Source organism: Anopheles arabiensis, chromosome X (assembly GCF_016920715.1).
Source record: "Anopheles arabiensis isolate DONGOLA chromosome X, AaraD3, whole genome shotgun sequence".
Taxonomy (NCBI): Eukaryota; Metazoa; Arthropoda; class Insecta; order Diptera; family Culicidae; genus Anopheles; species Anopheles arabiensis.
Window position 1 is genome coordinate 23,852,587 of NC_053519.1, and position 26,072 is coordinate 23,878,658.

Sequence of the window (26,072 nt, forward strand, 5' to 3'; positions counted from 1 at the left end):
GGCTGCAATGAAGAGGTGGTCGCCGAAACTGAGGTTTATTTTGAGGCAAAACCGAAGGAGTACTACCAAAATGGTATCAAAAAATTGGAAGGTCGTTATAATCGTTGTATCGCTCTTGAAGGGAACTATGTTGAATAATAAAAACGAATTTTGACAAAAAAAAATGTGTTTTTCTTTGTTAGACCGGGGACTTATCAGCCAACCTGTTAGAAATGAACATTTTTGACGCGTGCAATTTTTTTTAAGTTATACTACTTGCTTTTTCTTAGTCGGCAGATCAGTTGGCACGTTGTTCTAGATGGTATGGTTTGCTCTGATTGGATTATTATAATGAGTTCGGCATTTTTGATAATCGGATTTTAAATGAAGTGATTGTTTTCTTATTTTTATTGTAGCGGAATATGGAGCAAGTGTGCCACCTTAAGCATTTCATGTTAAAACTCACTAAAACGTGTTTGTCAAAAGCTGATTTAAATCTCATAACCATTTTACATATATTTCCTTACATATAAATGAGTTTCGCTTGAAAAAAATCCAAACAAACCTATTTTTGCAGCGTTTTAAAAAGGGTAAAAAAGAAGTTGTTTTTTCAGCTCATTTTCTACTCGTATGGGGCACTCGTATGGGGCAAGACGGTCAACTGGTTAAAATAAACGTATTTCTTAGATATTTGGTAATTTTTACGTTTGTGGCACTAGTGTCAGCCGGTCTGGTGGTACAGTCGTCAACTCGTACGACTTAACAACACGCCCGTCATGGGTTCAAGCCCCGAATAGACCGTGCCCCCATACGTAGGACTGACTATCCTGCTATGGTAACAATAAGTCACTGAAAGCCAAGCTCACTTCACTAGTGGGTACAGGCAGGCCTTGACCGACAACGGTTGTTGTGCCAAAGAAGAAGAAGTAGAAGAAGAAGAAGACACTAGTGTTATAGTTTTCTACATGTCTTGAGTCACCAATGAACCCTTATTGACCACCAACTGTACTACAATATGGTTTGTTACTGTTCTGTTTTGGAATGTAATCCACGCCCCATACCGCTGCACGTTACAACAATGTCTACTTGTTGTAACTGTAACCCAAATTTAACGTTTTCTCGGCTTTATGGCGATGTAGATATTTTCTAGGTTGATTGTTCCCATGATTTTTGAAAGCTTATTTGTTTTGATTAAAAAACTATAATTTTCTGATAAATTTTGAAACTCAGCATAAATCAGTTCAAAACATTGGGAAAAATTGATTGATCTATATGAAATTCGGCACAGTATACCTAGTCATTGGAACGCATCCAACTGTATACACAATTGATCATTTAACTAAAGTTTTAATGGAAAAAATGCTTTGTGGCACTCTTTTCCCAATGACACACTTGCTTCAAATTTCGCTGAGTATATATAACAAATATTATGATAATTTTACCATCTCAGCTTTAAAAAAGAAACTTCTTATTTCCAGGCTGCTCATAACTTTCTTAGGCCTTCCTAGTCAAGATGATCACATTTTACTCGCTTGGTTTATTCATTTCAGAACCACAACCAGTTATGAAATCCTTTATTAGTACAAGTCGGCGGGCCGAATCAAGTGTGGTTTTCATCATATTTAGCCCTAATTGTGAGAATATCCTTCTTCTCCTTTTAATTGGCGTAACAACTAACGCGGACTTGTCGACGTTTACAGGCTTTCAGAACCATGCAGCCGGATAGTCAGTCCTTGCTACAGAGGGACATAAGATGCTTAAACCCATGATGGGCATGTTATTCTTCTTCTTCTATTTGGCGTAAACGTCCTACGCGAACATACCGGCCTACACAGGCTTTCAAGACTTAATTCTATACCACGTAGCCGGATAGTCAGTCCTTACTACGGGGATACGGTCCTGTCTGGGCTTGAACCCACTACGGGCATGTTATTATGCCGTTCAAATTAGCGACTGTACCGCAGAACCGCCCAATTGTAAGGATTTTTCCAATAGATTTCAAAATATGTCAGCATAATCAAACATGCCCTCTATCATTCATCGTAAAAAATAGCAGTTCAAATAAACCTCGTCGTAAACACTCCGACAAGAAAGCGAAAGGTATTTTAATTAGTCTCACGGGGAAAATGTTACATTGAAGACTAAAAATTGGAGCATGTTTACATATGCACCCAGTTCGTAATAAAGATTAAAATAATGGTAATAGTCACAAAGTCTCTATAAAAATAAGTGAAAAAGAACTCGTAACTCCAGTAGAAAAAATCACACCCATAACAAAGAGTCGTTGTTGGTATCTTTGTCCTATGAATCGGAGATCGACATCCGCTATATGTGCATTGCGCGAGACCGAGAAAGAATGGGGGAAAACGAATAGCGCTGTGTAACATTAAGAGAAAGAGAGAAAAAACGCGAACGAGAGAGATTGAGAGAGAGCAATAGAAAGAGAACCAAGCGGAAACCGTCGTCATTGCCCTTCTACAGAACGTTGCAGCCGTAAATGGAACCGTATGGGATGGACCCTAGATTTCCATCGATGTTTTTGCGTTTCAATCGCTTTATTTCCCTGCTGCATTGCTACCTTTTACTCTTGTTCTTTCACATACCTCTCCGATTGTTCGTCGGCCTACCTGCTTTATTGCTTGCCTGCTTCCCTGCCTGCCTGCTTGCCTGCCTGCTTGCCTGCCTGCTTGCCAGCCTGCTTTCCTGCTTGCCTGCCTGTCTGTTTTCCTGGCTGTTTGCCTGGCTACCTTCCTCTCTCTCACCCTGCCTAGAGCCAATCCCCTTTTTGTGACGCATTCTTACTCACACTTCAAAATTTTCCTCGTTTCCCTCGATGCAGCCGAAGGAGCGACCGACAAAATCGACCAACCGACCAGACCAGCAAACCATTCGCCCGTTCCATCTTTCTGAACCAGAAACATAGAAGCTGAAAAGGAACCGAAAAATATTTTTTAAAAACAGTTTCGTTTGAGACATTAAGCTGACTGCATGTCTTTTGGGAGACGAGTTCGCAGTAGAGTGGAATTTTTTTGAATGTGGCTAGATTTTCTCTAGCATCGTAAGCGTCTTACTGTAAAAGCATATACGCTGAGGAATAATGTGCGTGTATAGTGCGTGAAAAAACGTGAGCATAGATAACTTAACGAAGAAACCCCAGCCAATATAGGATTCAAGTGAAAAGCACATATCACGCAGTGAATTTATTTTTGAAAATTATATGTGTTATTGTTCTTGAACCAAGGTGTCTCAACACTGAAAAAGGAACATTAATATAACTACTATCAAACGCAATGCCAGCAAAGATACACCTATGTGCAAGATGCCTGTGGATGACTTAAGAGCGTGGTTATTAGTCTAAATAAACAAAGGTTTAAAATGTTAGGTTTAACGCATAATTATAGATTATGCAGTGTATCTGTGACTCCAATGTAAAACTAACTTCTAACGATCGGAAAACTAGAGTGTATCTATTGATTTAACTAGCTGAGTGAAAAAATGCCTGCATTTTTCATAATTGGCTATTTAGTAGCTCTTACAAATCATGCTCTCTAATTAGCACTGGAGCCATCAATCAAAAGATGACGGGGAAACTCAATCTGAACGGAACTGTGTAAACTGGTTTTAGTAAACTGTTAGCCAAACCTTGTAGATGATTTTTTACAACCGTGATTTTAAAAAAGGATTGCAATGCAATTCAAAATGTGTATGGTGTTTCCGCGTTGAATGAAAAATCCATCGTACGATTGCTGTGTGATAGGAATATTAAAGTAAACCAAAAGAACCATTGGATATACGTGTACGTGTATACATATTAATATCTATGTTGAGTTTGCGTGAAAAAACAAGAAAATCTAAAACGCTATATATATATATATATATATATATGTATATATATATATATATATATATATATATATATATATATATATATATATGTATATATATATATATATATATATATATATATATATATATATATATATATATATATATATATATATATATATATATATATATATATATATATATATATATATATATATATATATATATATATATATATATATATATATATATATATATATATATCAGCACACATTCCCATCTTAGTGTGTCCTCCTAAATGTTGCGTAACTCCTTCCGCGGTTATACACTTACATTCTTTCGAGACTTGACGGAGGCGGATGTTTATTTCAACCCTGATCAGCCCTGAGGCAATATACAAACATACATAAATGCATAGCGATATATAGATAAATAAAGAACTGAATGAAAGAAAATATATTAAATATACATATATATGTAGGTAGGTTTTAAATATATATATGTATGTATATATATACATATATATATATATATATATATATATATATATATATATATATATATATATATATATATATATATATATATATTCTGTTTGTGTGCGTTTGAGAGAGAGAGAGAGAGAGAAAGAGAGAGAAGCGAGAGAGAGAGAGAGAGAGAAAAAGGAGGGAAGCGAGAGAGCGAGAGAGAGAGGGAGAGAGAGAGAGGGAGGGAGGGAGAGAGAGGGAGAGAGAGTTGAAGTGTTACATTGCGTTTATACATGTAGATATGGATCATCATGCGCTTCTCATTTACCCCTTCCTGAACGTATTTTTAGTTTTTTATCCTAACAGTCTTTCCTGTGTTTGTTTTTATTAATTTCAGCCTTTCAAACTACAAACCGTTTTCAAAACCAGCAAATCGCACTCTCACAACATTACTTTAACCAACGTTTAGCGATATCAAGAAGCCAGAGACTTTGCCACATTTCGTTTCAGTGTGTATTTGTTTACCAGGTGTAGTGCATATGTGTGGTGTTTTTCCGACTTCTTAAAAAAATATTGTGATTTGTTTACTTCTGTGCTTTTTTCTTGACATAACATGTGAGGTTGCAGTGGTTATTGCTCTTCAAGCCATTCAGATTAGTTTCCTGAATAATACTTAAGTACGAGTACAAAGGTCAACCTTACATCATTATTTACGTGTGTTTAACAATCAACTGTTACTGATCATAAACAACTATCAAACTAATTATTTAATGCCTCGGTAGAAAGAGGTGCTTTCTCGAGTAAACGCAAAATAAATATCAACATTAACGACAAAAGCAGCAATATCATTGTACAATCACGTTCTCCAGTATAACATCAGCATCATCCAATGCATCTACCGGCGGCTACTAGCAGCGACTGCCAAAGCCCATCGATGCCAACCACAATCAATGACATGTTTGCTAATCTGCACGAGATGCTTCAGGAGTATCACGGCGAGCTTGTGCAAACGGGATCACCCGCAGTTCTCTGCTCAGCTTTGCCAACGCACTGGCGTTCCAACAAGAGCTTACCATGTGCGTTTAAGGTGATTGCACTAGATGATATCCAAGATGGCACGCTCGTGACTATAAAAGCCGGCAATGATGAGAACTTCCACGCTGAGCTTCGTAACGCTACTGCCGTTATGAAGAACCAGGTGGCAAAATTCAACGATCTTCGATTCGTCGGGCGATCTGGACGCGGAAAGTCGTTCTCGATCACCATAACAATTAGCTCGTACCCTTGCCAGATTGCTACCTATACAAAAGCGATTAAGGTGACGGTAGATGGACCACGCGAGCCTCGATCCAAGCAAAGTAAGAATTATTTTACTCCTTATGTAATGTTCTTCTGTGTCAGTGCAATCAAAGTTTGAGTTGTTTTAGTTTTAGTTAATTTGAAGACATTACAGAAGTTCCGCCACGATAAACAGCAACATTGCCGCCACGTAATAATGCACAGCTTTGTTCCACCTGATTTTATCTGGACAGTTATGTACAAACAATTTGCATTGAAGAATAGGTCTGTTTGAAATGAGTTACGGATCTTTTTTTTTGTTCCGGAATAATCCAAAGAGGCCGTATTGCTGGGTTACTAAGTTACCAGTCGTGATGAAATACTTATATTGAAACTAAAAAAATCAAATATCTCTGAATCATCTTGATAGAGAAAGTTACAAATTAGCGTTAGTTATTAAATGTAACAAAAATTCGTTTTCAAAAATTTCAAGCTAAAATAATCTATAATCTAATCTATTCTACGGCAAGTTTGACGTATAGACGTGTATTTGGAGTGTTTACTTGATTTGAACCGGTAAATGTAAACTCCTTACGAAAATGACTTGAATCAAACACACTTATGTGTTGGTGATTTTTATTAATTTTAACATTTTGATATTGTTTTCAAGAGGATGATTGATTTGTAAATCTGTTTTTATTTTTCTTTTAAAAACTGCTAGAAACGAGATTTTGTTAATTAAATAATCTTTGACGAGATGGTGAGAATAGCAATCAAACCATTGTTAAAGAAACTAGCGCGTCTATCAACTAGCCCAGGTGTCTCCAAACTATTCAGTTAGCGGACTGCTTTGCAAATAACGTCGTTTAGGGACAATTTGACATTAGCTTTAGCTTACGATTGAACGTTTAGCTTAATCTTTGTCTTAAAAAGAAATAATACCTTTGATTAAAACAGTCAACCATATTAGCTAAATATTTTGACCTTTAAAAAGTCATCGCTGTCCGTATGATAGGTTCTTATTTGACCGGTCATCGGGCCCAAGGGTCATATTTGGGAAACCCCTAAAAAAGAGCACTTTGTCGTTTCCGGTGGATAATAAAAACAATTAAATTTCGAGTGAAAAAAATCAGAAATATAATCAAACAAACATTCAATACAGTGGGTTTCCCGTTTACAACTACAGTATTTTATGTAAATGTATTTTCTCGAACGTATTATTGCATTAAAATAAAATCTCTTCTTTTTTGTTTCGAACAGATTTCGCCTACGGTCACCCAGGACCCTTTAATCCTTTCATTCTGAATGCGGGCTGGCTTGATGCGGCTTACATGAACTACGCATGGTCCGACTACTTTCGACAACACCAACAGCAGCAAGTGATGCAGGTGCCACCATCATCAGCTGGTCCTCTAGCGGCATCTGTTGGATGCCACGACAAAGGTATGGCTCAATCTGTTTTGAAATAAATTTAATATCCTTTGACATTAATATCCTTTGAAATAAATTTGCATTTGTGAATGAGATAGGCAACATTTATATCCTTTGAAATGAAAATCTGCTACCCTATTAATATAGGGATTCACACTTTATCTCACGATCGCAGGACACTTTCTTGAATCGTTCTTAACACTTTAACACTCTGATCGTTGGCATTCTACATTGGCTTTCTGCTCCGAACACAGTACAAGATAAGAGAGCGTATATAGCGTTTTGTTGGCTTAGGATTATTCACTCTCTTTCTAATTCTCAGAGACAATGCCGCTTCTGCAATATGCGCTTTCTCTTTCTTCCCGCTGCAATACTTTTTGCTGCTATGTAGTTGCTGAGAGAACAATTAGGCCGCGGGGCCATGGGGCTTTCTCAAGCTGAGAAAACATTCTCAAACACTCATTTAAGTTTCTCAAGCATTCAAAACTTGTTCTCAGACGCGAGCTCGTGGCCGTCGCCAATTTTTCTTACTCTGAAAAACTGATAAAGCCACTCAAATTTTATTTGGAGCTTTAAATAGAAAATATATTTTTGGTTGCATGTTTTTTAAACTTTTTCAATTATAAATATTGAATACATTTTCCAAAGTGATTATCGAAAAACAAATAGCACAATTGCTTATATTTCAGTAAGCCGATCGCTGCAGCGTCAACTTTCTCAAAGATTCTCAAAGATTCTCAAAACCGATTTTGTTCCGATTCGACAAACGCTGAGAACGAGGATTTCTCAAAAGCACTCATGAGTGCTTGAGAAAATGAGCGCTGAGAATCCCCACGGCCCGCGTCAAAACATATAAATTCCAGGTGTTTGCGAGAAAGGGAATTACAGAGATTACCAAGATAATTCGTCTTTATAAAAGAGTTATTGGTCACCGTGAATACTTATTTAGGCGACGTAAATTCTCCATTAGACTTTCTCAGTTCTATTCGGGCCTCATGGAACATGAATCGGGAAAAGTAAAGAAAGAAAGTGGCCTACTCAATATCGATATTCTGCTATTTCTTATGCTCAAATTAACGCTTCGAGTTGTGGCGTCATTACCGCTGCTAAATCAGTAAACGCCGTTTCCGCTTCCTGATAAGTATGTTCTTGTTTCATTTATGACCTCCCAGCCAAGCGAACGCAGTGATATAGACACTTCTCTATAGTTTTTTTTTCTCTTCAGCTTCCCGTGGAACTTCTTGTCGTTCAGGGTCGGCCGCCATTATGTGCTTTCTTTCAATGCTCTGATTGATGTCTAATAGTGCCAAGATGTTGTAGATGACGGAACGATCATCCACCGTATTCGATGCATAGGGGTGCCGTTCTTTAAACGCGCCCGCCTCGGAACGAGGTTGCTTTATTTTTTGGTCATCCCGGTTAAAGTTAGACTGTTAGCGCTTTCACATTTTGGCTGGTGAAGTTAAATTCTTTACAGGGTTTTCCATTCCAATTAACAACTGTCCACAGTCTACTAGCAATCTTCGATTTGAAAAACACAATTGTCTACCACTTACAAACAAGTCGAGCCATTTTTGGTACGCTGTCCATTTCAATTTCACAATTGTCGTCTTCGAAAACACACGACAGATGCGGCACGGTTTTGGCTGGAACGTGTATCACTTGTCTGTAAGAATTGAACCATGTTGTAAACAGGTCTTGATTGAATATCAGAATATGGGAAAGCTGGGCAATTTGGACATATTAAGCAGTTTTATCATTTGGTTTTAGTTATTCTTGGATCGTTACAGTTTTTAGGTTAGTTTGGGACGTTGTAATTTTTTTTTTTCATTGGCTACCAGTAAAAGCATCGATAATTGTAATAATTCCTGCATTGTATTGAAAGATTAAAGTATACATAAAATGCCTAATATGTCCATTTTGCCCAGCTGTCCCAACTACAAGTGATACACGTTCCAGCCAAACCCAAAACAAACCGTGCCGCATCTGACGTGTGTTTTTGAAGACGACAATTTTGAAATTGAAATGGACAGTGTACCAAAAACGGCTTGACTTGTTTGTAAGTGGTAGACAATTGTATTTTTCAAATCGACGATTGCTAGAAGACTGTGGACAGTTGTTAATTGGAATGGAAAACCCTGTAAAAATTTACAATTTTTGTCCGTGTTTCTTCAAAGCAAACTTTAGGAAAAAGGAGGTTTGTTCGCTCTGGTCTATGATGTCGTAGACCACCGTGAAATCGATGTTGGCGCTTTCGGCACTTCTGGAGAATCTGCCGAAGAGTAAATTTTTGATCGGTGGTGGATTTGCCTCTCACATACCTAACTTTGTAGTTGCTGATGATTTTTGTGGCAAAGCGTGCATCTGCAGAACTGGATTTTGGATAGGATCTTGTGATGGCTCGAAAATTTGAGGATTCCAGCATCTCTTTTTGTTGATGAATGACACCCAGCTTTCACTCCTTCGGTAGTTCTTTATGCTCCCAGATTCTCACGATTAGCATTTCGTGCTAATCATACATTTCGGTAATTCTCTCCGACCCCATCTTGAAGAGCTCGACCGCTTGCTCATCGCTCGCAACACTATTGCAACGTTAACAATAGGCTCTTTCTTTCACACAGTAATTTATAAAAACGATCAAACTAACAAACGTAAAGTTATTTTAGCAGTCTTCGTTTTTACTTTTATTTAGACGCTAAAAAAAGACTGTCTCCGGTTTCAATGAAAAATAAAATAAGATGCCTATCTTATCCACGTCCGAGAGTAATCGGCACGAACAATCCGTGTTGCATCCCACTCTGCACCATATCTGTAGCGCAGTTAGCTGGATACAGGGTTTTCCAAGCCACAGGAGTCGACGCCATAGAAACTACATAGTGATGGGATGGAATTTTGAAATAAAAAGGTGTGGGAGAGCTGGGTGTGTCCAATACGAAGTCGTGATAGGATTCTCTGGTCTTGGTGTGATGGGTGGTCTCTCCATGGTTGTGTTGTGGTCTTGATGGTTCTCAGGAAATAGCGGCCGCTGCTAACCCAATAACCATTCCAACTATTGATGATGATGGTTTTGCTAAGGCGAATGAAATCACGGCGTGGAAGAGTGTTATGGCAGCAGGCCGGGGTATTACGTCCTGTGTTGGCTAGTTGCTCTGCTATTTTGTTTCCCTGAATAGCTGTGTCGCCAGGAATCCAGCAGAATGTAAATTAGGTTGGTTGCCCACCAGGCCTTGAGGGTCGCTAAAGTAGGCCAAATTGATGCGTGAGCTTTAAAAAATAATCAAAAACGACTTATGAAAATAATACGAAACGTTCAATATGATGTGAATAATCAAAATTCAATACGTTTTTACAATACAATGGAACCCCTCATCACGAGTATAATCCGTTCTAAAAATCACTTGTTATGCGGGAGGCTCTTTTTCATTCAATTAGTATAAAAATTGAAATAATTAGTTTCAAGTCATGTGCAAGTAAATAAGACTTAGATCATTTAGAAATTCTGTAATTTGTATTGCGTGTATCTATTTTCCCTTAATCCAATTGACAATTTTATTTGAATGAATGGTTAAAATTGGTTTTGTTCGAATGTAGTTTAAAATAAAACTGAAAAAATATTGTTTTTGTAAGAACTTCCCGAACTTTACTGTTGATACCGTCTATCACCCGGCGCCCAACTGTTTCAGTTTTTGATATGGCCAGTAAGTTCAACCAACTCTACATTTGTATGATGTCTTTAGTAACTGCTCCCTTTATCTCTAATTATTGTTTAATTATTGCCCAATATCGCTCTATTGGGCAAAACTAGCGGAAATTTGTTGGATTCAGAGCACGCCCTTGCTATAATGGCAGCCTCTGGGATTTGTTTTAAATCGGTTTTCACTTAGGTTTCATTATCCATCAAAATGCAACCATGCGGATTGGTCAGTATCTGATCGTACAGCTTCAGACCAGTTACTGGCCATTGTTTGTTGTTTGAAGTTTCGATTTAGATGTTTATAGGCACAAAAACACTTAATATCTTCTCGGAGTCGGACTTGCCGTATAGTAGAGCGGTTTGCGTTAAGATTTTTCATCAAATCGTAGTCCAAGATGTTTGAGATAGACTGGATTTTCCGAACGACTTTCAATCACATTGAATGATTCACAGTTCCACTCCATCGCCTAGTTTGCTTTTAAAACATTCGTGCAACAGACAGCTTGGGAAAACTTAACCGTTTTGCCAGCTCCCGAGATGAAGCTAATGGCTTAAGCAGATAGTTGTGCACAATCAGATTTCGCTTCTCCTCTTGAATGTCCAATATATTGAAGCAAAAAAAAACTAAATTCCATCAGAATTTGACAAAGTGTGTTTTCTGTTGTCAGCAACACGATTCACAAGATTCCATTTTTGTCCATAGGAGGCACCACTTTAAAGGAAACAAAGTACCAAGCTTTAGGGCAGCGATGTCAAACTCATTGCGTGCGAACAGACGGCGTCCACGGGCCTGCCCACGCTCGAATGCAGAGCCGATGGCATACGATTCTATCTTCACCTTTAACATGAGAGAGACAGAGTTTATACCACGAACGTACCAGAAAGGTGTGCGTGCTTCACTCATCAGGATCTAAAGGCAAGGACAAGGCAAAAGAGACACAGAAAAAATTCCTCAACGGCTACACATGTCCTCTAGACGCGTTGTCTATGCGTCTCGCTCGGTAGCACAGCGGCATACGGCAGGTAAGCAGTACAAATGCTGCTACCTGATACGCACACATGTTGAACGAACACAACTATTCGGTTCGGCTCGGTAAACTTCACGAGGAAGCTGGAACAAAAGGGCGCAGACTTTTTCAAGATTTTGTATGACTTCGGCTGTTTTGGACCACGCGTGTAGGCGCTCGCATTTGACCCCGCAGGCCAAAATGCCACTGAAAATAGTAGCACGGACAGCAGCCTAATTTTTACATGATATGATACAAAATCAAATCGTTAGCCGCTCTTTTCATTTTGTGATGATAGTTACGTTACAGAAGTTAAAATTTTGATGTAAAAAAAGTGAAAAAACTGTAGCAGATTTTTTTAACTGATATAGTCATCTGATATTTCAAACATCTGCATTGTTTTATGGCAACTAACAAGATTGTTGACCGGGCCATGTCACATCGACGTGCTCTATCGTGAGTAGGCCAGCAAGAGAGAGAGAGAGAGAGAGAGAGAGAGAGAGAGAGAGAGAGAGAGAGAGAGAGAGAGAGAGAGAGAGAGAGAGAGAGCAATATTTAGTAATGTTTTGTAGAAATAAGTTGTTCTATCTCTGATATTCCATCTTTAGGTATGGGTTTGACCTTTTCCTAAACAATATGCCAAAAAAGCATGAAAGCTTACGTTTTTAATTCCTGTTTCTAAATGATTTTGTTCATTTGTACAAGTCTTTTTCTTATAGAAATTGCTTAGTTGGTCGCCAAGTGCCTCGAATGATGGCTTAACACTAAAAAAGTGATGTCGCTAAATTACACACATACATTTTGTATGAGGTTGAAACTTAACCGCAAGTTGTTATAATGTTAATTTTAAGCCGTATAATTTACCGTATAATTTATCGTAAAATTTGAAGAATTGTTCATCAAATATGTGTTGCTAACAATAATCATCGGTAAGAGTATATCATATTTTTCATTGAAATTTTAACCATTTTACTAAAATTGGAAAGCGAAATTGAAATCAAAATAACATTGTTTGATTTTATTTCTATGAATATACGTTACTTAGGCAGCGGTCTAATGTTGAAGGGCGCAACATTGTTGCTCGGAAACTTATCGCTGAGGTGGTCTATGAATGTTGCTGGCAACATTTCACTTTGACATTGTTTAGCGTCAAAAATTAATCAATTAACAGCTCAGAGTTTATTTTTTATCATTCACTTGTTGAATAAAGTGTTGAAAAAATAAAATATACACCAAAAAATGTATTATAAATGCAAAAATTCCAAATTTAGCGTATGTCAAAAAAACACGCACTGCTGCTGTGTCATTTCATACACCCGATTACCATGACCAAGGTAAATACAAAATGTTGCCAGATAAAAATCAAATTGGTTTGAATTTGGCCGGCAACAAAGTTGCGCTAGCTGTCAAAATCCATACATTTTGCCAGCAACAATGTTGCGCGCAACAAGATTAGACCAGTGCCTTACTTACTTATCCGGCGCTACAACCGCTTTGTAGTCTTGGCCTGCCTCAGGAGTGTCCGAAACCGCTCACGGTCTCGCACCTTCGTTGGCCAGTCTGTTATCCCGGCCTTAATGGCGGACGCCTCCACGGCATCTTGCCACCTCAATTTAGGCATACCACGCCTTTTTTGTCCTTGTGGACGGCCTAAAAAGACGTTACGTGCTGGGTCGTTCGTTTCCATGTGTACAACATGACCAGTCCACCGGAGCCTGGCGAGCTTGATACGCTGGACAACAGCGAGGTCGCCGTATATCTCGTATAGCTTGTCATTATAACGGCTCCTCCATTGTCGTTCCACACATACGAGTCCATGTATCTTTCTGAACATCTTCCTCTCGAACGCGGCTAAGAGGGTTTTGTCAGATTTGGACAGTGTCCATGTCTCAGAGGCGTATGTGAGTACCGGTACTATATAGGTACTATATAGTCCCAGCTTCGTCCGTCGCGACAGGTTCTTTGAGGTGAACTGCTTTTTCAGGCTGTAGAATGACCAGTTGGCAGCCAGCATTCTTGCGCGCTACTCAGCTTCCATGCTATTGTCGCTGCTGACCTTAGACCCCAGATAGGTGAATTCTGGGACGACTTCAAAAGTGCGTTCACCTATCTGTACATCACGCCTACGTAGATTCTGATTATTTATTGGTAGGCCCGCTGATGTTGCCACCATCAGTTTGGTCTTTGCCTCGTTTATCTGCAATCCGAGGTTCTCTGCCGCAGGTAGAAGAGCCGCAGACCAATGATGTCTATATCATCAGCGTATGCCAGGATCTGGGTTGACTTATAGAAGATGGTTCCCGTAGTCTCTACCCTCGAGTCACGGATGGCCCTTCTAGCGCCAAGTTTAATAGGAGACAGGCAAGCCCGTCCTCCTGGCGCAGACTCTTGGTGGTAGCAAAAGATCCTGAGAGTTTTCCATCCACCCTCACCTGGCATGTGACGTTGGTCATAGTCATTCTAACTAGCCTTATCAGTTTGGCCGGGATTCCAAATGAGCTCATAGCGTCATAAAGTTTTACCCTGGCTATGCTATCGTATGCGGCTTTGAAGTCAATGAAGAGATGATATGTGTTGTGTTTGTATTCAGCCATCTTCTTCAAGATCTGCCGCATGGTGAAGATCTGATCAGTGGTTGATTTTCTGTTTTGGAATCCTCTTTGATAGTTTCCGATTATCTCTTTGACGTGCGGGACAAGGCGATCCTGAAGGATCAGGGAGAATATTTTATAGGCGGTATTCAACACCGTAATACCCCTGTAGTTGTTGCAGTTCAACCTATCTCCCTTCTTGTATATGGGGTAGATGATGCCGAGATTCCAATCACAAGGCATCGATTCGCTATCCCACACCTCAGTAACAATTTGATGAATCTCGTTTTCTAGTCGTGCACCTCCATTCTTGACCAGTTCGACTGCAATTCCGTCGGTTCCGGGTGCCTTGTTATTTTTCAGCCGACGGATAGCCTTTCGTGTTTCTTCTATGCTAGGTGGCAGTAGCATGACACTATCTGCTAGTGGCGCTTCTAGCTGTTCGCTAAACTGGTCATTGAGTAATTCATCAAAGTACTGAGCCCACCGCGAGAGGACCTCTGACTGGTTACTGACCAGATCTCCATCCTTGTTGCGACAGCAGGTTACCTTAGGTACAACGTTGTTTCGGTGACCTGCTATCGCTTGGTAAAACTTTCGTGTCGGTCCGTACGCCTCTCTGGTTTGCTCGAGTTCCCGCATGTTTTGCTCTTCCCATGCGTGTTTCTTGGAGCGGTGAACTCGTTTCTCTTGAACTCGCGTCTGTGCCGTTAGTATTCCTCTGCGCATGCTCGCGTTCTATGATGTTGTTGCATTGCTCGGTATGCATTATTCTTACGTCCGGTCACTTTTCTGCATTCACCGTCGAACCAGCCTGATTTGCTGTTGCCAAAACGTAGTGGGAGCACAGTTTATTTTTTTTAAGAACATAACAGTTTTTGCTATTCTTATATTTTTATGCATACATGCATAGAGAGAATGTAGGAAAAACCCGATAAGGTTTTATGATGATACATGATCTAACAATTCATAGAGAAACCTGGGAAGTTGAAAATCTCTACATATTTCAAGAGTCCGAAGTTAACTGACACGTACTCTGGAAGCAGAAATGCTTCTACTAATAATTTATAAGTTTTTATAAGTGTATATTGTTTTTTTTGGACAGAAAATCTAAGGTTAACTTTAATAATAAACTTTTACTGTATATCGCTTGTATACAACCCATCATTACTTTTTCAAAAAATTGGATTTATTATGGCAATACGCATAAGAAGAAATTACAAATAATTCAAAATATTTTTAAAAAATGATATTTAACTCACTCCCTTGGTACAGGACAGCATCAGTTCATAGAATTTGCTACATAAGAACTATATAACAATTCATCACTAATTTATTATAGCTTATCTCTTAGTCTAACAGCAACTAATCGAGATATCCCGAAGATATCATCTACATAGACAAGAATAAGCAGAGGGCATGTAATTAAGATATACATTATTCGTCATTGAGGCCTGTCTTTCGAGTGTATATTTCTAATGCTGGTTCTTGCTGGTAATGGTTCTTGCTGTTTTTTATGTAGATTGTGTTTTTTTCTGTTAGATATAAAACTGTAGATAATGTGAATTAAGTAGTTGGGGAATTTGAATTTTACTTCATGTAAAATGGTGTCGAAAGCTTGTTCTGAATATAATAAAACAAACCCGGTTGATTTGTTCAAATTCCTGTTGAGAATAATGGGGCCGTTCACGATTCTATTATTGTATGGAGTTTGACAGTTGCAGGCGGAAATCATGTAAACACTCCATACAAAACCACACACAAAACTAGCCTGCAATTTTCAGTCTATATTATTCTATCCTCAAAGCTAGAATTAGATTCGAGGACCTGCACGGAAAATGGCAAAACAAGGTGGTGTTTACGTTTATCCCAAGGTGCATTAAAAAGATCTGGCGATCGAATCTAGAATTAAAGTGTATGTAGTCCAGGTGGTCTCATAGCATGTTTTTTATAACCAAGTTTTAATATCACTTTATGACAGGATGGATGAAAACTTTTGTTCAAACAAGCTTTCTGGAGGCTTGACGAATACTCTAAACACTCTTAGAATCTTCATTCAGAAACAGAAGCGATAACAATCAGACTTCTAAATTCATACACTTAGGGATAAGCCCACCTGTATACTATACCCACTTAAATAGCTGCTCGAAAACTGCTATAGCAAGCAAACAGTTGACAGGCTGAAATTTCAGCCTACCAGTTTAAAACGGAAAGGATCCCAATATCAGCTTTTAGTCTATGTAATTGATGTGCAGTTGATAGGTCTGGCTGGAATCTATATTGAGATTTTGGTGAAATATTATCAATTTTAGTATGATGGTGCAGTTTATTTGCGATAAGCGTTTCAAACAGTTGTCTGATTCAACTATACATGCTAATGGGTCTGTCATTGTTTGGGAGACTTTTATCTTTTCCTGCTTTTACAATAATGAGATTTTTTTATAGTTTCCAGTTTTGTGGAAAGAAACATTTTTTAAGCAGCTGTTACACACAAGATTTAATATAACTTTAAATGTTTTGGGTATGTTTTGATAGCTCTGTCATTCGTGTTATCCGGTCCTATAGATTGTTCAAGCTTCAATGTTTTTAACTATTTTGGAAATGTCTGATGCTTTGATTACAGCTGTAGCAGATTTGCTGCTAACAATAGGTCATATCCAAATTGAACATCACGTATAGAAATGATAGCAGTCATATAAATCCAATCAATGTCGTAAATAGTTATCATTCGAGAACTTGCGAAACTTATAACCAGTAGGTCAACTCCAGCAGAAAACCACCATCCTCAATAAGAACATAAACACTTACAAAATATAAAACCATCAAGCAGGAAGCGCATCACAACGTTTCGCAAATCATAACGCAATTGCAAACCAATTGCGCAGGGTAACCCAGAAAGAACACCCATCAATAAACAATAACGTTCGATGGTCTTTATCCACAAAAACATAACAGGAAACTCGACAGACAATCAGACGAAAGTAGGTCAGTTTAAAATATAAATATATAACAATGTATGGATGACAAAGTGTGTCATCATAGAAAATAATTGGTTATAAATAAATCTTAAACTGATGGCGACTTCAGTTCACAGTTTACAGACACGTACATCATTCGTGTTCTGGTGTATCTCACCTATTTGCAGATTCCGCCTCACCTATTTGCAGATTTGCAGAAAGGCTCTGCACAATTTGGTAGCCACATTTGATTATCAGCTGCTCAGTCGGTTGACCGATCAGCTAAACCCCTTCTTCAACATAAGTGCAAGTTTGCTCATTAAACGGTTAATACTCCTGCAGTGTTTTAACGCCGCCTGGAATCCTACCCGTTGCATAAAGTAAAGTTCCGTTGTTCTACTCGTCCGTTGAATAAGTGTAACCTGACCATCCTAACGTAGCAACACAATCCCACAATACGACACAATCGCAATTGAACTAACCTACGGTACGTTCTCGTCTCAATCCCCGCTTCGTTCTGCACTCTTTCTCTGCATTCCGCGCATTGACTTACCACACACGGTTCTGGTAAGCAAAGTGCGCAACGAACCTACCACACAACTCTTGCTAGAAAGGCTGCTGTTGATTGATCAAGTATAAAATTAGAATCTGTGACACTGATTTTGTTTTAACTTTGTTTTAATTTTGTTACCATGGGTTGTTTGGTGAGCTTTTTCAAAGTGAGATTTAATTGCCTCACATTTTTGTGCAGCTGTGAGTAACAATTATCCGTCGTGTTTTAGAGAATGTATTGCCACCTGACTTTTTTTGATGATTTTTTAATGTTTCCATATCTTGTTTCGATTATCAGTGGTAATCAAGGATAGAAGATTTTTCGACCATGACTCATTGCGAAATGTATTTAGCCTTCTTTCTATGTCATTTTAAAGATGTTTGTAAATTATATTGTATGTAGAATTTGTAATTGCCATTTCTCCCTGTACTTATTTCTCAATTTGATTACTTTAAGAATATATTATGGTACGATAATGTTATTTTGATCTGGATCTTTCTTTTCCACTGCTAATTCGTGTGCTTTGTTGGTTTCTACGGTTATTAGCTGGCATCACGAAAGAATTGGTTTAAAATTAACAGTCGTTAAAAATTAACCAGAGTCGTTAAAAATTGCTAGAATTTGGCATCGCGATCGCATTGAGTTCATTTGTTAATTTTAACGACTGGTCATATGCCGCCGTTAAACAAACGACTGTCAAGAGCGTATGCGATACAAATTAACAGTCGTTTAATTATACTGCTCGATTTTTTTACCCGTGTTTGCCTATATGCGTTATCGAGCAGTCGTTAACTGTTTTGACGTTCGTTTATTTTAACAGGAATAAACAACAAATGAACTCGGTTAAACCAAAATGAACTTTAAACGACTGTTAAAATGTGTTCATTTATTCGCGATGCCGGCTATTATTAACAGTAGTGTTTCCAGTAATCATGTAGGGCGTAGCAAGCGAGCGATGAATGTGTTTATTAACATTCTTTTGTTTCATTGCGGTAATCGTTGTACCATACATCATTCTCGTTATTTATTTCCTTCATTATTCATTGTAAAGAGATTGAGCAACATTTTTAATTTATTGAGAAAACAAAAACACCTCACGATAATTTTAGGCCAATTTGAATCAACAAAACGTGTGTTTTTTTGACTCAACAAGAATTTGTATGGTTATATAAGATTATTAAAAATAATTTCATGAAAAAATAGTTTTTTAGAATAAAAACGTGATTTACCCAAAATTGTTGACAAGCAGTCATCAATGTTGTTTAAGAGTAAATATTATTCATTGACAAAATGTTGAATATACTTTTAGCTATTTTTATTGAATATTCATATTTTGATTCTTTAAAACAGAGATGTCAAACTCACTATGGGTCGCGGGCCGGATTGCAGTTGCATTAATGAAATATTCCAGTTTCAGATCTGTTCCCTAATTTTCCTTATTAAAACCTTCACAAAAAAGACAGAAAGGATGTAGTGGCTTTAAAGGTTTTTTTTTAAGATTCTATGTGACTATTGACTAAATGGGAATAGGGATAATTTTTCCACTATTTTAGAAGAATTTTCAAGTACCTATAATTTTTCATTAAATTCATTAAATTCGAGATAATGCACATCTCAAATTTAACACAGAAAATGTTTATTATGTAGAAATAAGGGAACATGAAAATAAAACAATGCCATTTAAAGCAGTTGTTGGGTTTTAGTCATACACCAACTTTATTAATACGCACTATAACCACGCACAGATAACCGGAACCGAAGAACCTCACGAGCGTACCGTTTGGCGGTCGGAATGATAAGAGAAAGACGATCGCCCGGTGCGATCGTTTATCCCTGCTCTCCTATCGGTGCGATCGTTTATCCCTGCTCTCCTATGGTTCGTGGATGTTCGGTCCCTACGTTGTCGTCCTGCTACTCCCTATCATTTCTAGTGCCATCTAGCGGACGCTAGTACAACGTCGTGATTGCACTGCCGGCGCTGACAGTGCTGAACACTAAAACGTAGCGCCTTACGGGTACGCGGTATGTGGTACGATCACCACAGGACCCCCCTCCAGTGACGGAGTCACTGTTTTTTTGGATATGATTGCCGTCAAACGCGAGACGCGGACTATGGCATTAATTGATGTGGAATCGTAGTTGCTTCTTTTTGGTCAGACCCTCGAGAACAAACGCTGGTTTGAGTCTGTCGATGGAGATCGATTCGTTCTTGTTATTTCTTTTGACTACGAAAAATTTTCTGCATCTACGTATTACTTCGTAGGGTCCTTCGTAAGGTGGTTGTAAACCAGTTTTGACTTTGTCAACTCTAACGAAGACATTCTTGCACGTCTCCAGGCTTTTGGGCATGAACTGTGAGGAGCTATGTTTTATGTTAGGGGGAATAGGTTCCACGGATCTGAATGCATTTTTCAAATTTAGGATGAACTCGGGGAGATCCGTCGGGTTATTATCGGAGGGTGTAAAAACTTCAGACGGAAGCCCTAGACTTTGTCCATACACCATTTCCGCTGGGGAACCCTTGATGTCGTTTTTAAAGGAAACTCTTATGCCAAGCAAAATTAGAGGCAAATATCGAGTCCAATGTAAGGTATCATCGTGCGCTTTTATAGCTCCCTTCAGTTGCCGATGAAATCGTTCGACCATGCCATTGGCTTGCGGGTGATAGGCTGTAGTTTTTATGTGATGAGTGCCGAGCAATTTTGTCAATTCCTCGAACAGTCTAGATTGAAACTGACGACCTCTATCAGTTGTTACAACTAACGGGCATCCAAAACGCGATATATATTGCTCTACAAATGTTTTTGCAATAGTTGGTGCTGTGATGTCTGTCATGGGGAAACATTCCGGCCATCGTGTGAAGCGATCGACGATGGTCAGAAGATACATCTTGTCCTCTGAAGGAGGCAATGGACCCACGATATCCATGTGGATGTGGTCAAATCTTCCTTTTGGTACCTGGAATGTTTCCAGTGGCGAACGAGTGTGTCGCACCACTTTTGCTTTCTGACATCCTATACAGGCTCTCGTCCAGTTTACTGCATCTTTATTAATAGAAGGCCAAAAATATCGTTCCACCAGCATTTTCCGCGAAGCACGGATTCCTGAGTGCGAAAAGCTATGAATATTATCGAAAATGATTTTTCTCAGAGACAATGGTACGTACAACCTGTTCTTTCCCGCAGAGGTTTCAAATTCATAATATTTACTCACAACTTCAGTGGTGATCGTTCTAAATCGGTAATTCTATAATTATTACATATTGCTCCAGATATGTGCTAACTTTTTTTTTATTCAGGAGGGACGGCTTTGCCGTGTTGTTAATATGGGCTAACATTGATACCTAATGAATAATTTTTAAACTCTTGTATTTCGTCTTCACACATCTTCAGATAAAATGGGTGAAAATATGAGGTGTCAGTCTTAAGGGCGCCGTAACTTACAGGGTTTTTCATTTGATAGAACAAAATTATCAACTATTATGACAAGCGTTGCAGAAGATAGTACAACCTCTTCATATGTATGACAACCGTCCCAGATGAATGCACAATTATATTACTTGATATTACAAAGCTGGTACGACGTTACCATAGAAACAAGATAGATTATAGATTTATAGGTTCTAGAAACAACAGGTTAAATGCGATGAAAATGCTTTCATGTATTTTTGTATGAACAAACAAAATATCGAGTACTTACAAAATTACTTATTGCATCAATTTCTTAAAAAAGTAATGATGAACTGTTTCCAGTGGATTGGATTGTTTTATCGCGTGAATTGCATTTTTCTATGATAATTTGGATTTTCTATCACAATTTTACTAAATCACAATCTCGTTCTTATTGCAGTTAGCAACGGTACTATAAGTAACGGACATATAATAAGCAGTACCACTACTGCTGCCGGCATCGCCGAACCAGCGAAAGATATTGTGCCAGTTCGCACATCATCCAGCCAATCAGTGCCTGCCCCGACCATGGCGCCGGGTATCAATCCACCATCAAAAGGTCTGCCTAGTCCAGCATTACTAGCGAGTCCCACCTCCACGTACCCACCAAGAACCATTTCTTCTCTTGAAATCCACTCGGATCCGCAGCTGGTTAAGCCACCCTTTTTGCCTTATGACATAGCCGCTTTTCGATCCACAGCAGCGGCTGCAGCAGCAGCGGCAGCTGCAGCGGCCACAAACGGAATACTTCGCCCTGCAGAGCTATCCACCACTATCGCACTCCACCAGTCGACGAATATCGATTCAGCTTCGTCGCGCCTTTCTCCAGCCTCTTCGCGCAATTCTAACAACAGTCCACCTCCTGTCCTGTCTACAGCGGCTGCAGCAGTTGCTGTAGCTGCAGCAGCAGCTGTCTCACTCCCACAGGCCCTGCTCCATACGGCCCCAAAGGGAATCATTGATTCTGCACAAAACCAGTACCATGTTCATCATCACAATCACCAATCCAAATCGGTGGATCTAAGACCTAGTTCAACCCTTGGTCAACCGCCCCATTTACCAGATGGATCGGTACTTGGAGTCAGCAGCAGCAGCATTGGCAACGATACTAGTAACGGTGATCTATCGTCCGCCAATGAAGATGAATCGGACGACGAACAGATCGATGTGGTAAAATCAGCGTTCATACCAATACTACGGCCACCAGTGGCACTGTCATCTGAAACAACCGTCTCCGGAAGTTCTAATACTCGTGAAAATTCTCCCGACATAAGTTACCTAGACGCAACCGTAGTGCAAAAGCCAGAGACACCGGACTCGACTACAGCTCTGACCACTGAGGCAAACTCTCCAGCTCGTTATGGGCTTAGATGTGATTTCAAGGCACAATCCACAAAAAAACAAATCCTTCACGAGTCCGGAACGGGGATTGTTTGCATAAAACAGTCACTTCCTACTGCGCAGTTAGAATCTCCGGAACGTACCAAGTTGCGATCTCCTAATCTGATCAAGCAGACGCAGAAGACGGTGTGGCGACCTTACTGAAACCAATGGGAAGGCGCTGTAGCGCTAATGATGTACCGAAGATATCGACTTACATCTGCTAAACATTTGATCTCGGGGAACGAACTGTGCAGATGTTTATTGTAATGCACATACATCCCCCACTAATAACGGACCTTGTAAAATTAAAATGGTGATATTAACGTAAAATAAAAGAGATATGGTGTTGCAAGAACATAAGCAGTTAATTGCATAACAAAAAATACAGGTATGAGGAGTAAGAGAAAGAGTTATGTATACAAAAAACGTTACAATGGAAAAGTAACGAGAAGAAACAAACGAAATTGAACTAATTTGCAAAATGCAAAGGTATATGACTCATGTCCAAGTTTGTTTAGCTCCTCTCAGTTGATTTCGTAAGAGTAACTACGTTTAGCCTCACTAACAGAACAACTGCATCAGTTGTCTTCGGAATAAAATATCTTTTGCGACAAAGTTTGCACTTGATATCGAAATCGCTGCCTGAAAGAACAGCATAAAAGTTTACGATGGATAGCACACATTTGACTTTAAATAAAGACCAAGGGTATAGGCTATATAAGCATTTGTACACAGGCACTAAGAAGTTTTTAACAAGTTTCACTTAACATAGTTGTTGAAAATTACGAATAATTTGTCTTATTATTTGTCCTAATTATTGGGTTTTACGCATTACTTTGAACACTTAGACACGCGTTGGTCAAATTATTCTCTCAAGTCAGGACACCGTGGGCAAAATAGTAAGCAGCGAATTTGATATCAAGTACGAATCTAGTCTTACGCTGTTTCCAGGCAAGTCGATGTGAAAATAGCTAGCGAAACTTCACATACAAAAAAAGGATTATATTTCTGGCACTTTTTTACGTGAAGTTTCATATACGAATTTTGAAAACGCGTTGCTCACAAGTTAATAGTTGTTATGACAGAAAAATTAACTAATCATCTTTCTACACTTGCCAATTGGCATCAGCAAACCCATCGAACTCATGTCGAAATTGTGTAAATTTAGATGGGTTCAACGGGTTTGATGTGTCAATGTTTATCTCTTGCAGACATGGAGTTCAAAATACTAAACGTACGAAAAGGCTAATGTAAACATGTGGTAAGAATCGCTATATTTTCCCTTGAAATACCGTAATAGAGAGATGAGCCGGATTATTAAAAATAAAATAATTTCTGTTTTTTCGTCTTTCCTAAACTCAGACCGAGAGCCCCTTAACATGTTTCCCTCCTATCCTTAATATATGTGCTGGTTATTTAGAATTTACTTACAAGTGTGAAAGAAAAGCAACGGCTTAGAAATCTAATAAAGACAAAACTGGTTTTGATTGCGACTGAATTCGGGAGACATACCAGAAATGAACAGTAATACATATGGGGTAAACAAAGAAATTGTTAAAAAGGCATCAGAACGGCTAGAACATATTGGATTCTAACACATTCAGTTCAATAAAATAACAAAAAGGTAAAAAAACTCAGACAAGTAACCCTCAGAAACTTTTTCTTCATAATTGATTTACTAATGTACCATATACTATGTAATGAACATAGCAAAAAAAAAGAGTGAACTGATGCGGCCAGGTCTATGGAACAATGGAAGTGCGACTAAGGCGCACAAATGTATAACGGATATATATATGTGTATATTGAAAATTAATTTATATATATATATATATATATATATATATATATATATATATATATATATATATATATATATATATATATAAATTTATCTATCTATATATAAATTTATATCAACAATTGGACACCGTTCAAAACTCTATCCGAATGCCTCTGAAGTAATAATAAGCACTAATACCCGAAATACCATACCAGACATTCAAAAAAAAATTCAAAAATTCATGAACATGTATCGAAGCCATGGAGAAAAATGTATATATATATATATATATATATATATATATATATATATATATATATATATATATATATATATATACATATATATATATATATATATATATATATATATATATATATGTATATATATATATATATATATATATATATAATATACATATATTATGTTTGCATTTATTATACCATAGAGGTTCCTTGCGACGTGCTTACAGGAAATGTTAGTTTACGTTCGGGGCTATGAAAATGTTGTGGAAAGATTAAGTCACTGGCAACGTTACAAGATTTGATTTTATGCTAAATTCTTTTAAAGGATTTTAAAGGAATCTAGGAATTTTTATAATTGCTTAAAATAAATATCAAATATTACTTTTCGGCATCGACAGAATCGAATTATATTTAGTATTGAATTCGGTAAGAAGATTGCAAACATGTTCTACAAATGTTATTCGAACAATATTCCCATATTATGTTCATACACTCATGTTTACTTCGTATGATTCTATCTTGTTCTATCTACGATACATAATAATCGTTAGCATTGTATGTGGTATTTTTGTAGTTCACTCTTAAAGGATTTTGAAATTTAGTTTTTCTTGTTTTATTGCAATATTTTTGGAAAAATAATTACTATTTTTTTGTCTAAAGTAAAGGACAAATGTTTATCTTCGTAGTTTTTTTATTTGTGCCAGAGCGATATGTCATCATAAAGCATTAGAATGAAAAATTAAAAAAAGTGTAATCTGTATAATATTATCTATTAAAAGTGATGATTTTCTATGGTGTGAACAATTTGTGTACGCTAGATATACAGCACGAAAATCTAAAATTACTATACATGTTAGTGTAGTGTGCCACAGTGTAGTTGCAGTTTGTGCAGAGTATGTTATGCTTTGATTTAAACATCTCCTAGTCATATGTACGCACACGCCTTCTTTCTATCTCTTTCTTCGTACTTACATATAAACTAAACATTCATTTTTTCATACCTATGTCTCTCTCTCTCTCTCTCTCTCTCTCTCTCTCTCTCTCTCTCTCTCTCTCTCTCTCTCTCTCTCTCTCTCTCTATTTCTCTCTCTATTTCTCTCTCTCTCTCTCTCTCTCTCTCTCTCTCTCTCTCTCTCTCTCTCTCTCTCTCTCTCTCTCTCTGTTATTTATTTATTTCCTCTTCGGACATGCGCATTTTACTTCTACTTGCATAACCATATTTCTGCCAATCCCTCTTCATCTATTTTTTTTTTTATTTTTTCACGTTCTAGTCATTTTTTGTTTTGTTTTGCCGACATCAAATACAGTGAAAACATTTGCACCTTTATGAATGAAATCTTTGTTTGCTTACAAACATTAACCCCTCACTGGCAACGGAAAGACACATTACTGGCAACCTGACATGCTGAGTATTTATTTTTGAACTTATT

The 26,072-nt window shown here is 38.0% G+C and overlaps 1 protein-coding gene and 1 long non-coding RNA gene across 5 annotated transcripts; one reads left to right on the forward strand and one right to left on the reverse strand.

The window, feature by feature from the left end:
* Positions 1 to 2,794: 2,794 nt before the first annotated feature.
* Positions 2,795 to 24,260, forward strand: LOC120906286 (segmentation protein Runt-like). Of its 4 annotated transcripts, XM_040317838.1 has the most exons (5): positions 2,795 to 3,078; positions 3,536 to 3,775; positions 4,669 to 5,629; positions 6,810 to 6,992; positions 21,632 to 24,260. In XM_040317838.1, exons 3-5 carry the CDS (start codon positions 5,161 to 5,163, stop codon positions 22,774 to 22,776), a joined length of 1,797 nt encoding a protein of 598 aa, XP_040173772.1. In that variant the 5' UTR covers positions 2,795 to 3,078; positions 3,536 to 3,775; positions 4,669 to 5,160; the 3' UTR covers positions 22,777 to 24,260. The 4 variants fall into 4 exon arrangements, with proteins under 4 accessions (XP_040173772.1, XP_040173770.1, XP_040173771.1 ...); XM_040317836.1 differs by lacking the exon at positions 3,536 to 3,775 and having other exon boundaries at positions 2,795 to 3,103; XM_040317837.1 differs by lacking the exon at positions 3,536 to 3,775.
* On the reverse strand, positions 9,633 to 17,829 carry LOC120906287. Its single transcript, XR_005740067.1, has 2 exons — positions 17,712 to 17,829; positions 9,633 to 10,244 (listed from the first exon to the last, which is right to left on the reverse strand). It is a non-coding gene; the product is annotated as an uncharacterized LOC120906287 (long non-coding RNA).
* Positions 24,261 to 26,072: the final 1,812 nt, after the last annotated feature.